The 13,262-nt window shown below is 38.9% G+C and overlaps 2 protein-coding genes across 2 annotated transcripts in view; both read left to right on the top strand.

The window, feature by feature from the left end:
- The first annotated feature begins 1,018 nt into the window (after positions 1 to 1,018).
- On the top strand, positions 1,019 to 7,056 carry tmem9b (TMEM9 domain family, member B). Its single transcript, XM_031748733.2, has 5 exons — positions 1,019 to 1,271; positions 2,505 to 2,596; positions 2,700 to 2,808; positions 3,100 to 3,234; positions 5,894 to 7,056. The coding sequence occupies exons 1-5, from the start codon at positions 1,200 to 1,202 to the stop codon at positions 6,047 to 6,049; spliced, it is 564 nt and encodes a 187-aa protein (XP_031604593.1). The 5' UTR covers positions 1,019 to 1,199; the 3' UTR covers positions 6,050 to 7,056.
- Positions 7,057 to 8,578: 1,522 nt separating this feature from the next.
- The window catches only part of dennd2b (DENN domain containing 2B), a 52,693-nt gene continuing 48,009 nt past the window's right edge, over positions 8,579 to 13,262 (top strand). The window contains exon 1 of the mRNA XM_031748678.2: positions 8,579 to 8,723. The gene's annotated coding sequence lies outside the window, so the exon portion shown is untranslated. The remainder of the gene's footprint in view (positions 8,724 to 13,262) is intronic.

Here is a 13,262-nt window from a genome sequence, read left to right as displayed (position 1 = left end):
TAAAATAGAAGTAAACTATATTTACCTCTCCTAGATGAAACAAGTATGTATATTTTTATGATTTTGTATATCGAATGTGCTGTAAATAAAGACCGGAAACTGATTTCCACCACTTTCAACCACTTTTTCTTATTTCTATACAAGTTCATGTGTTTGTATATGTTTAACAGCTCCAGAGGAATAATAAAGTTGGTCTTTATTAAGTATTATTATTATTGAGTTAGTATGTAGAACGTTTGAGATAAAATGCTTGCAAGAAAAAAAACATGACTATTTTATCAAAAATGATATGGAGACAGGGATAAACTAGAGTAATTAGACTAACAAGGTTGCACATAATTTGGAATTATCGTTGTTTTTTTCAGTGATGAAATAACTATCTTCCATAGTTATAAAGGCCATTTTACAGTTGCAGGACATTTTCTATCAACCCCATTAATTCGAAAATAATCTATATGAAAAAGTGGTTCGAAAATATTATTTATAATGCAAAATAGTTCTTGAGCACTAGTGTAAATGCTAAAAAGAGAATTATAAAGAAATTATAAAAATAAATAGTCGATTTGTTTATTTATCTTAGCGTTTTAATTGAGTTGCGATTTTATGTATATAGCGCCAAAACACAAGGCACTTTACCCTAACCCTACCCTAAGGTAAAGACTCTACAATGATAATATAATAATTGTCTTCCAAGAAGAATGACCCGCCTGGTGTTCCCCGGACCAGAGTTTGATACACCTGCTGTTTACGAGCGTGTCGAACCGAAGGGTGCGTTCGATTTAATTTCACGTCCTTAGCGGTTCAGTTTACTTTTAGGGTTTTTTTTTTGTTTGTTTGTTTGTTTGTTTTTGTAGAAATATAACCCAATTAATTGAAAGTAACTGGTTTAAATGTTGGATAATATTTCGAACAACCTTTGATGGGCGACAAACAAGCAGCTATTTGGCATTATCTGAACTTTCCCGCGCCGGGACATCGTTTATTATGTCATTAACCAAGCACGGCCGGCTCAGCACTGTGTGCGGAAGACAACCGCCATTTCCGGAAATTACAAGTCAGCTGCTAGGAAGCTGACGATTGTTGCTGTTTAGTTAGCTTGATGGCTAATCTCGTCAGTTGTTAGGGTTTGCTTCATACTACTGGAGCTGTTCGTGGAAACATTTGGACCTGTGTTGTTAACGAGCTGCACTCCTGTAAACATGAAGTGGGTGTTTTTTATCGAGGCTCTCTTCCTGGCTTGTTTTGTGCTGCTGAGCCAAGTGACAGCGAAGGTAAGGCTGACGTTAGCACGCTTAGCTAGCTATGTGGAGGAAATGGTGATGATGGCTGGATGAAATGAAATGGCTTTTCTTTAAATCTCCTCTAAACGATGACTTGTCGCTGTGGGTTTGACAGCTGGATGTCAGAAAAGTTAACTAATGCGCGAATGTGGCTGCTATGTTTGCTGGTTGATGATGAGGATGTAGAACAGAAAAAAAGAGGCTATTTATCCCGAAGTTGGCAAGTTCCTGTGTTAACAACGGCCAAAACACTAAACACAAAGCTGGATAAAATACATTACAACAGTACGAAAGGGGTCAGTAAGGTAGGAGCACAGTTAAATAGAGAAAAGTGAAGGAGTTAAATATCTAAATAAAATAATGACACTCCATCTAAAAGTGAGTAAAAACAAAAGATGCGGGTATTGTCACGTGATCGTACTGAATGCGTGTGAGATCTGTAACCTGTATCGACATAACTATAATAACCAGTGTTATGGTTGAGAAAGCAGGTTCAACAAACTGTGTCTGACCATAAAGTCTGAGTTGATTACCTCTCACACGGGCAACTCTTGAGTTTTAAGTTCGAGAAAGCCAGAGTTCAACTGCCTGAGTTTGTTCACCCCAGAGTTTAATTGCTTCAATGCAGGCTCTCCATTTAAATCCATCTATCTTAAAAACAACATCGCGGCATTTTATTCAGCATCGTCCACTCAGTCATCATTTACTCAGGTTTACTTTTCATTAACAGATCAATCCTAACAAACACACTCCTGGTTTTACTAATTTGATGGCTGATAGAAGCTGTTATTACATGAAAATTTAAAAAATAAAAAAGAGACAAGCAACATCCTTCTGCCATGTTATGGGTGTTGATGTTGCATAGTTTGTCCATCAGAGGGCACTATACATCTTCCCTGTTGGCAACACTGATTGAAACAGCACAAACACAACAATCAGCTAATCTGAGCAGAGCTGGGCAGAATGTAAACGAGTAAATAACCACACGAAAAAATGTTAATGAATCTGTTTACGTTTTCTTTGTGTGAAAGAAAAGGAAATCATCCGATAAATCAGAATGTCAGATTACTAAATGACTAAATATAAGTATTGGGCTTAAAAATCCTCCAACTTTATTTTGGTATGATTTGCATAATAATGAAATGTGTAGGCTTTTGTGTACCAAATATTGTGCAAATGTGTTTGACAAACAAAAAAAATAAACATTTGCTGTCTCTGTTGCAGAATTCAGAGGACATCCGCTGTAAATGCATCTGTCCGCCGTACCGAGAAGTTGAGGGTCAAATCTACAAACAAAATGTCTCTCTTAAGGACTGGTATGCTAACAAATCCGTCACTGTGTTTCTCTCATTGATGCAAGCTGTCCTTGGTCTGTTTAGCTGAAAAGCTGAAAGCTTGTTAATTTTAATGTTTTGTCAGCAACTGTCTCCACGTGGTTGATCCCATGCCAGTGGACGGGAAAGATGTGGAGGCGTACTGTTTACGCTGTGAGTGTAAATATGAAGAGAGGAGCTCGGGGACCATTAAGGTAAGTTCAAGTTGGGTCAAAGAGTCGTGGTTGTTTTTTCTTTGCTGTGACGTAGGGCTGTATCTAATGATTGAGTTTTAGTTTTATAGTTTTATTGTCCTTTTATTCTGACACCTCTTTTTTTTTTTTTTTTGTCTAAAGCAAAATGCAAAAATGAAAAACAGCCAGCCTATCATGTGACTCATGCTGTGTGTGACTTAATGGATTATTGTTCAGCTTAGAGGACACCTGATTTTTTTTTTTTTTTTCTAGGAAACGAGCAATCCCACAGTAATTGTTTCTTATTTTCAGTTTACCATCATAATGTACCTGTCCATTTTGGGCCTGCTGCTGCTCTACATGGTCTACCTGACTCTCCTGGAGCCCATGTTGAAGAGGCGCCTGTTTGGGCACTCGCAGCTTATACAGAGCGACGATGACGTTGGGGTATGTGGTCCCTTTAATTTTACAGCATTCTACCTGAGAAACTAGCATTGTTGTATAGTTTTTTTTCACTGCTGCTGCGCCACTCTTCTGCTCCTTTTATGAGGATTTTTATGTGGACCCATTGGCTGAAATGTCACATGGGAGTCATCCTTTGTAGGTAAACTTTAAAAGTTTACAAGTGCCTGTGTTAATTTTCAAACCCTTTTGCTGTGCTGTGCTGTGCTGAAAATGCCTCAAGTGAATCTGAACGCATGTTTCAAGCAAAGACTGGAGAACACGGTAGTTACTACAATCGCAGGCAAACACGGGAGCAGGGAGGATCTAAAACAAGCTGTAACTACCTTCTGTTCACAACGTAGTTAAAAGAAACCCGATGACAGCTGCTACATTACTGATGGGGAAATCCTGATTATTTATAAGAATATGGGCATGACAAAGATCTGGGACAGGAAGTGTGGTTGTGGTGCAGCGGGTGAGAACACAACCTGTAGATGTTTGTCACAGTAGCACAACTGTAAAATTAGAAAAATACAAAGTGACAGTACTAAGTAGAAGTCTGTAAACTCGGCCTCACTATCATCAGATGATGTGAAAAAGTAGTGGTGAAGCTTTAGGTTTCCTGCTGCTGCAGATTCACGTGAAAATAATTTAATTTGTGAAATATGAGTTGACCCTTACTGTAACATACTCACAGGAAATGCAGTGTATGGGTCAGTAAGCTTAGCACTTACTGCTATCGTTCATCAGGAGGAGCTGATGCTCATTTTCTGCATTTTTTCCACTGTGGAAACGATTAAAATGAATGAAGAGCTTCACTCGGCAGGAAGGAAATGAATTCCTCTGAGAGATGACCAACTCCTGTCAATATTCCCAGCTGTTTACCAACTGATACCATAGGAGACATAAAATGAGATCAGAGTTATTCACAAATTGATGGAAACAGGCTGATTATGTTGTTATTTTTAAATAAGATATATATAAGGTTTTTTGGTTTTAGTCGTCCTCACCATCAAAATTGTCTGATACCACCAGGTGTCACCAAATCGACATGACTGAAAGGATTCCCACTTTAACGTGTCAGTTTTCAAAGTCAAACATTGGTCTGTTTATTACATTTGTTCATGCTGCTCGCTTGCTACACAGTGAACAATCAGCCTGAGTTTGTGTTTTCATTATTGTATACCTTTTAAAAGCCAGAACACGCTCATATGCAGTATCAAGTAGGAGAAAGAAACAAAAAGGAAACAGTTCCGTAAATTCCTAACTTCTTGCTGTTTTCTCTTTTTAATTTTTTGATATAAAGGCACAGTGAAAATGCTCAAATTTCATCCTAAGAGCAGACAGTTTGGTTGTTTTAATTTAATTTCCGGTCTGAAAGACTGTTTAGAGAAGAAAACAGTGACTACCTTTTACTGTGGGAGGTGGGTGCAAAGCGGTCTCACTGTGTTTTCACTGGCACAGTTTTGGCAAGAAGAATTGTGGTGTTTGTCTTATACTGTACAAAAAGCTAATGCTGGCACTCAAAGTTTAAGATTTGTCAGTATATTGTTTTTCTGGTAAATAAGCTGACAACAAACAGCTGAGGTGCTGCGTTGTCTTGTTTATCCCAAAGCCTGTAGTCACAATTCAGACCATATGTTTCTCCTGTGCTCTAACATGAATTAGATGAAAATTTGCAAGCAAAACCAATAAAAGCGGAAGGACTCCTGCTACATTAATTATAGAGGAAATGGTGGGCTTGTAATGTTTAGTGCTCGATACAGAGAGACGCTCTGACTAAAAATCTGGCTTTTAGTCAGACAGTGCTTTTCCTTTCCCATCCTCCCAACATAATCCCATAACCATTTTTTTTACTTAAATAATATTCATTAAAGAAGATTATTATAGTTGACTAAAACTAAACTAACATCTGGATACATTTTGGTTAACTACAATTGACTTTTTAAAAGAAAAAAAGATTTTGTGAACTCGGAAAACTAAAATAAAGTTTTAGTAAATTATAAAGTTTTAGGCTTTAGTTTTAGTGTTTGTCAGTTTAGTAAAATGTCATTACAACTTGCCTTATGAGGCGTTTATGGACATGTTTTTTGGGACTCTGGATGTCTTACAAGACTGTTAATCAACTTCTTTCCAAAAGTTTTGTTTTACCTGTACTGATTTTCTAAATCTTGCCTCTGACACATTGCCGCCATGCATTAACAATTAAAAAGCCTTAAACTAGCAGTGAAACTTATTAAACTAAAAAAACCTAAACTGAAATCAGAAAATCCACTCTGGTCACCATCAGAAACCAAACTGAATTAAAAACAATCAAAATGAAATGTGAAAGGAAACTAGAAAATACAAAGCTATAACAACACTCCACCAGAGACTAAGCTTTTGTTAATTTAAATGATTCTCACTGCTAACCCGGCTTGAGCAGCTGTCAGCATACATACACATCACACTCAGCTGCTGGTGATTGTGCTGTATTATAAGAAGGAAGAATTAAACAGAGGGCATCTACATGTGTGTTAGCTGTGTTCTTTTTATTAGTTGTTGTTGTTGTTTTCAAGACGGTCATTAAAATGTACATTTGAGTCTGAAAAAGAACTAGCGAGACGCTCATGTTTGACGTCCGTCAGACCTTTTAATCTCACTGTGTTACCTTTGCTTTCAGGACCAGCAGCCGTTCGCCAACGCTCACAACGTCCTGTCCCGGTCACACTCTCGATCCAACGTCCTGAACAAAGTGGAGCATGCCCAGCAGCGCTGGAGAAGGCAGGTCCAGGAACAGAGGAAATCTGTGTTTGACCGTCATGTTGTTCTCAGTTAAAAACCGTGTTTAAGTAAATGGTGGAGCAAAAAAACAACAACAGAAAAACACTGTGACAGACCCCCTCCAATTATATCGCTTCGTTTCTCTCATTTCTGAATCAAATCTAAATGCGTGTGGCGCATCAGAGGTGGACATAGGTAAGAAATCATTCCCGGCAGATTTAAAGCTCCGGGCTGTGGTTTAGTCTGCAGGCAACACACGAGGTTACACTGAATTCATTTCTTGCACAGTTTAAATACACAGACGTAAAACACAATTTATTTTTTGACTAATGAATCTGAACTAAGAGTCCTCTTAGTCCAAAGAAGTCTGATTACACTTGATTTCTGAACAAAACATCCAGATGTTGGTCATAACTGGCTGTTACCTTGTTGGCATTTAGCGGGGTCGATAGTTTCCACCCTAAAACAAACACGATCACTGCTCTCACCATGGGAGGAAAAAGGAAAAAAAAAATCATGTAAAATACTCCTGCTTTGAAAATGCATGTTTTATAAATAAATCTTTTCTAAATGTGTTTACGATCCTTCCTTCCTACCATGATTATTAATGTCTCATAACTGGTGTGAAATTAATCATTTTAATGAACTGAATTAAATTTGGTAACTGAACAAGTAGTTTCCCTGAACCTTGTTGCAGAAATCAATGTGATTTCCTCTCGATGTCATAATGAACTTACAGTAGCTGTGCTATTGGTTATCGGCTGTTAGTGGCCCTTTAAAATCTGTGCCCTCTCCAACTGCCTAAATGTAATGTCACGTCTTTTGGTTTAGCAATTTTTATTTTATTTTTTTTAAACGCTTGGTTAAACGTCACGTCCACAGTCAGTGTCCTTGTTGTCTAACAGGCAGGGTTTCTGTGACAGAATTTATTTTGTGTATAGTTTGGGTGTGTACATGGGCAGAGTGGATGAACTGCCATCGCTGGGAGACATTTGAAAGTGTTCTTAACTATTGTATATGTGGTACCTTTAACTTTGAAATAAAGTTCTGTAATATTTGTGATTCTTGCACTTGTAATCTGTTTGTTACATTGGCCCCAGGCCAGCCCTGAGAAAACACGTTTAACTTCTAGTTTGTTGTCATTTATTACGATTTATATATTTTGGGGTTTTTTTGTTTTTGTTTTTTTGAGCTGACTGACATGCTGCAGAGGTCCCAGGACAAAGATAAAATACCAGCTTACTTTAGAACAAAGACGATCATTGTATTTACACCAGAATCCTTCCTGTGTTCAGGTCATGTTTGTCACATGTTAATCACAAAAGAGCCACAAAAAAGCAGGAATCATATGAGGCTCCTCATCATTTCAACGTTTATTTCAACATACGCGTGTTAATAAACAATACAACTGGTAACCAAGTCATCACAAAGAAGGGGCGTTTGTAGATATCAGGTTGGAGGAAAGCTTGATTTAGGGTTTCGGTAATGGCATAAATTATGGTGTAGATCTGACGCAGAAGCATAATTCATATGTAACCCTGTAACACTGGTACTTATAACACCCAACAGCATCAGATGACAGGATGGGTAGGACCAATAGAAAGAAGCTTATAGCTTTTATTCATATATATATATATATATGTAAAGTACCATTCAACTGATTGAGCATGTTTACATCAGGTACTTTATTTTAGTTACCCAACTTGTGCACTATTAAGCTGCTTGATTTGGATTACAGGTTTTACTGAAGTAAAACGTCTTAAAAGCTTTCCCCCTCGACTTTTCAAAACACAAAATTATGTTTAGATGTTGTAAGAGGGTGTGAATCATGTCAGATTTTCTACACCAGATTTCTGCACTGATTTTTGGTTGTGATTAAATATTCAGATTTCCTGTAGCCCCCCCACCCGCGCGCTTTGTTCTTGGTCTCCTGTGGCAAGAACAAGGCAAGAATCCTGGAAACACCCCAGTCTCAAAGTTACTTGGGAAGCCTCCCTTCAGTGACAGCGTGTATACGATTTTTCTAAACTCTGACAATCACTTTAAATCGTTTAAATCCACAAGTCAACCAAACTAAGAAAAACAATAGATTAAAAAAAAAAGGAGAAACCTTTCTGCTTGAATGCATTTCTGGGAACCGTGGAGACAAACATCTCCCAAACTTTGACATGTTAGTAATCCAGCCTTAAATACCTAGTTTTTTTTTTTTAAAGTGTTCTTTTGTCTGGTGCTTTTCTGGCTTAGTAAATCTCTGTTTTCATAACTTGTCCTCTCTGTGTTGGCAACAGTGTTTCTACCAATGGAAAAATACTAATTTGGGATTCAGCTTGGTCAATAAAAAAACTCGACAGGCTTTTTTCTTCTTCTTCTTTTACTTCTCATCTTGACATAGTAACCCATTAAGTTACCGTGTCATGATGAGAAAGTCCTATACAACCATTCAAACCAGTTAAACTGCAGATGTTTGATAACTCCAACCATCTTCTTTTCATTTAACTCAGTGATTTCCATACAGCTACGTCATCGTTTCCTGTGCAGTCCGCTTTTCCTTTTTTCCCTTCTCTCTCTCTGCATGCAGTTATACCGAGAAGACTATTTTCCCCAGTAAAAAAAATAAAAAAAATAGCAGTTTTCAAGCTGCACACATACACAGAGAGAGAGAGAGAGCGACACAGGCTCTGTGCAAGAATGGATCAGTGACCTAACTGAGCTACAAGAAAGAAAGTCAGGTAAGCTTTGTTTCTTTGTTTTACCTCCTTAAATGTTCTTTGTATAGAAATCTAACCAAACGTTCCTTTTTTAAAAGTAAGCTGTAGTTTTTGCAGCAGATTTAGAGACTTTCTGTAAAGAAAACCAGCTGAACGGAACGATACCTTAGTCATTTTTCATATAATTAAGGTGTGTGACTCCAAAAAAGTTCGCAGATAGTGATTTAGATCGATGTCAGATGATAACTTCAGTGTTTAATGTTTATGTGGGAAAGAAGCTCTTCTCAGTTTTACTGTTGCACTTGCATCGACGAGCCTACAGGGGTCGCCTCAGACTTTGAATTTGATCCAGTGCAGAATCGATGGCTTTTACATCCATCTGTGTTTATTTTATTTCATGCCCCAACAAGCTCCTGTTCAATTTTTTAAATGACTTTCCCAGGCATTTGTCAAACCTGTCCCTACTAATACACAAACACACACACACACAGACAGTCATGTTTCCATATTTCCACAGTACATTACACTGCCTTACATTCATTTTGCTGTTGTAACCTCAAGCCAAGTCTCCTTAAAATGCACTGATTTTGTTATTTAGACTCTATTTTTGTACCCACAAGAAAGCCAGACCCTTGGAATGAGATGGTTATGTCAACATAAATATTATATGTATATACATATGTGCACACTCAGTATATGAAATGTTACCCCGTATCGCTACATTCAAGGTTTCTGATTCAGTTCGGACTTATGTTGTGGCTGCTGTGTGGTCAGAAGCTGAAATGCCATGAGATAAAGGAATGTCCTTGTGCTAAAATGTTCTGCTTGCTGCTCCGCCAGCACATCATGTTGTGAAAGCTGCAGCTATTCAGAGCATTTTTTAGAAACAATAACATCTTATTGTTACTTTGACTGAGAGAACAAGGAAAGTTTTGTGCTTCGGTTAAACATTTTCCTCTGGATAATCAAAGAGTGATCATGGTTACTCATAGACTGCAATCCCCCTTTTACAATGACCCCCTCTCTCCCCTTGAAGCAGGGATGTGAAACTCATTTTACATGCGTCCCATTTTGATCTTACGCCGACACCTTTACACCGACACCAGGTGTTTAACTAAGCATTTAATCCCTGTGATATCTTGATATAAGATAAAGAAGTGCAGTTTCAACAGCACAAAGATGATCAATAAGTAAAATTAAGACAATTATTAAGACGCTGCCCAGATTGTCCTGTAGTTTTTGTTGATTGACGAATTTTGTTTTCAACTGAAATTTCTATAGTAGACAGTAAACAGCAACTTTTCCGTCATTGTTTACCTGTGTCTTAACTACTTTGGTAAAGGGTGAATGGCTGTGAGGGAGGTCTTTATCAGCAATAAAACCTTTAAAAATACAGTTAAAAGAAATATTTATGCCCGCTTTCATATTTTCCAAAACTGCTCAGTGGGCCAGATTACAGTTTTTCCTGGGCCAATTCTTGCCCCCCAAACCTCATGTTTGACACCCCTTTCTTAAAGGGTTTCTGTAACACAGAACCAGCTGATAACTGTTATTTACTGTAACCCACAAGGTGGTTGATACTACCTAGCTTTTCTAAGGTGAATGATGGACTGATCCTAACAGCCACAGTACCATTTGGCCTTTTGTGCATTCAAACATGTGCGAATACAAAGAAAAGTAAGTGGGAGTCTCTCGAGAGTGATGTCAGATACAGTTAAAAGAGACACTTCCAGCCCATTTCTTCACTTCGAAAGAAGTGAAGAGGCTGTGTCAACTCGACAAGTTGCATCTTCTCCCTCTGTGCTGTCAGGCTGCATCTCAGGGTGTTGAAAAGACACGTCAACTTAATCGGGAAGTTAAAGAGCTGCCTTGGGTCCTTTTCTGAAACTCGATATGGTGTTTTTTACACTATTTAGGAGATAATTGTGCTTTGACTTTGACTTCTTGTGCTCTCTTCTCATTGAAACTTCAGGAAGGAAAAAGAAAGGCTTAGTAATGATTTTCTTTCTGGCGTGTGAGTGGCCAAAGTCTCACAGAGATGAGGCGTAATGGTATCTGTTGTTCATGTTGGATGAGATTACTGCTTATCCCCTCATCGCTGCAGCTCCGGGAGGTGTGTAACGAATGAATGCGATGTCCGCTGTCAGAGCTCTGTGGTCAGGTTGAAGGGATTCACATAAAGTTTTAGAAATCTGTCTTAATTGGGATTCCTTTCCTGTCTGGTAAAATTTCATGTATGTTTGTGAGTCTGTGCTTTGATGCTCCCGTGTCCTGTGAGAAGAGGATGTGGCTTTTAATGAGAAGTCCAGATGCCACTGCGATCAGTGGAACAATGAATTCCACATTATGCTGTGGTGAAGATAAAAAAAAATCCCACAAAAAGCTGTTAGTGCCTCCGTCTTTTGTGCTGAAAATGTGCGGATTTGAAGTGTTTTCAGGAAGGACGATCTTTACGAGACCTTGAAAGGATTTGACGGGGTCTCTGTAAAAAAAAGCTGCACAGTCATTGATCTGTAGCCTTCCTGCTGACTTCATGTTATGAACCGCGATCACGGATGTCTGAGTTTTGTGACTTCCTCTCTCTTCCAAGCTTGTGGGATGATAAGACACCCCAAGAGACTGAAAGGAGAATGTTTATGGATGGGTACTCCTTCAGTGTTTGGGGCAGAAATGTACATACAGATAACCATGGATGACAAAGGGAACACTCTTGTGAAATAGTTGGAAACGGTTTTCTCTGAACTTCCATCAACTTCTGCCAAAGGAACAAAACATATATTAGAAATTCCTTTATTTGTGTCCAGTGCAAACCTTTTTTAATTGGATGCTGAGACCTCACCATAACACCACACTACAGGTTGAAATGAGTGTGTCTTTCTCTTGTTTTTGTACAGTATAAATTACTGATGTAACTTTTACTGATGTAACACCTGGCTTTAAAAAAAAAAAAAAAAATTCACTGCCCTTAGGCTTAAAGCATCACCCGTGAGTCTGATTTGGTGTCTCCTGCCAGGTTTCTCTTCTGTTACACCTGGAACCACACCCACAAGTGATGTCATGGGATCTTGGAGTGCACCTGCATATCTGTGCAACAAGGTTAAAGGTGAACCCACTGGAGGTCAGCAATAAAACAGATTTTCAGGGATTTGTAGTCATCTTTTTTGCTTTTAAGTGAACATTACAAAGTGATATCACGCCATACTCCTACTTCACTTGCAGTAGGTATTCTGAATGGGGTTTTTTGTGTGTTTTTCTTTTAGAAAAGCACAGTTGTTTTCATCATGAGATGGTCAGAGATGGATGATTAATAGAATCAGTCATCACAAATCTGATGATTTTTTTATAGGTCTGCATAAGGTTGAAAAAACACCCCATTTTTAGTAAACTATAACTGCTCTGCTCCAGTAGCATATGGTGCTACCCGATAAATAAAGCTTGTTAAGTTAAAAGTTGAATTTAACATGTTAGTGTAACTGAAAACTGTTGTTCTGATTAAAAGAAGCAGTAACTTTGGTTAGTTGAGTGTCTGAAGGGGGGACACGTTGGTGAGAAGGTCCCGGACCGGAGTCCAGTCTGGGGGCCTTTATGTGTGATGTTCCCATGGGTTCTGTCCAGCTACTCAAGCTTCCTCTAACAGTCCAAAGTCACATATAGAGTTAGGTTAACTGGTGATTCTAAGTTGGATGTAGCTGTAAGTGTGAGTAGCTGTCTGTCTCTTTGTGTGGTAGACTGGCTATCCGGGGTGCACATCCTGCATCTCGCCCTATGATGGACAGGATAGGCTCCAGGGCCTCCTGCAACCCAGAATTTGATAAGCGGAAGAACAAGATGGGTGGATCTGTGCATTTCCTTTTAATGTGAAGGTGACTAAAAAGAGAGGATTTTTGTTCCAAGTCTCATTTCTTGGACATCGTTTCTTCTAAAAATTAGGATTTGACACCCTGGGGTGTACTGCTCCCTTCAGGGAACAGCAGAGTCCTGGTGCACAGAGGGCTTTAGAGGACAACACTGCAGGAACAGATGCCTGGCAGGCTTTATTAAACAGCACCTGTAAGAACCAGATTGTGCTTTGAGTCATCACGAAGCATTTTGAGCTACAAGTTAGAAAAGGTGTCTTAAAAATAAAGCGTGTTTGATTGACTTTGAATGCACTCTGGTGAAGCTGCTGGAGGACAAATGAATAACATGACGAGTCTTCATGTTTGTACGCACTTTAACAGTGAACATGTCATAAGGGATCTTTTTCTATCATTAATGAAACGCTATTATACGGCCAACATGCATTTGCACATGTGGGCAACACTCGGTCAGTGTTTCTCATTCACTTTGGACATATGAATGGCATCTTTGTGTGTGCTGTGAAGCATTTTTCAGCATGACAATGCCCAGCAGCCAGCTCTGGGAGCGCGGATTCGTCCCATCAGCAGCCCTCGGCTCCTGAATATTCATCCACGCTCCTCAACTCGTCCTGACAATAAACAAGAGGCCAGAGGCTTGAATGCCTGGGTGGGGAGGGGAGGAGGGCAAGGGGGCAGAAGGAAGGGAGGGGGGGCAAATCCC

The sequence above is a fragment of the Oreochromis aureus genome, linkage group 1, assembly GCF_013358895.1.
Source record: "Oreochromis aureus strain Israel breed Guangdong linkage group 1, ZZ_aureus, whole genome shotgun sequence".
Classification (NCBI taxonomy): Eukaryota; Metazoa; Chordata; class Actinopteri; order Cichliformes; family Cichlidae; genus Oreochromis; species Oreochromis aureus.
Note: the sequence above shows the minus strand (reverse complement) of the source record. Positions and strands in the feature narration are given on the sequence as shown.

What these genes read in the sequence shown, in the direction of transcription:
- tmem9b (XM_031748733.2), top strand. Translation starts at nt 1,200, where the DNA reads ATGAAGTGGGTGTTTTTTATCGAGGCTCTCTTCCTGGCTTGTTTTGTG. An exon ending in AATGTCTCTCTTAAGGACTG is followed by an intron (nt 2,597 to 2,699) that starts GTATGCTAACAA and finishes ATGTTTTGTCAG; the next exon opens with CAACTGTCTCCACGTGGTTG. An exon ending in GGAGCTCGGGGACCATTAAG is followed by an intron (nt 2,809 to 3,099) that starts GTAAGTTCAAGT and finishes TCTTATTTTCAG; the next exon opens with TTTACCATCATAATGTACCT.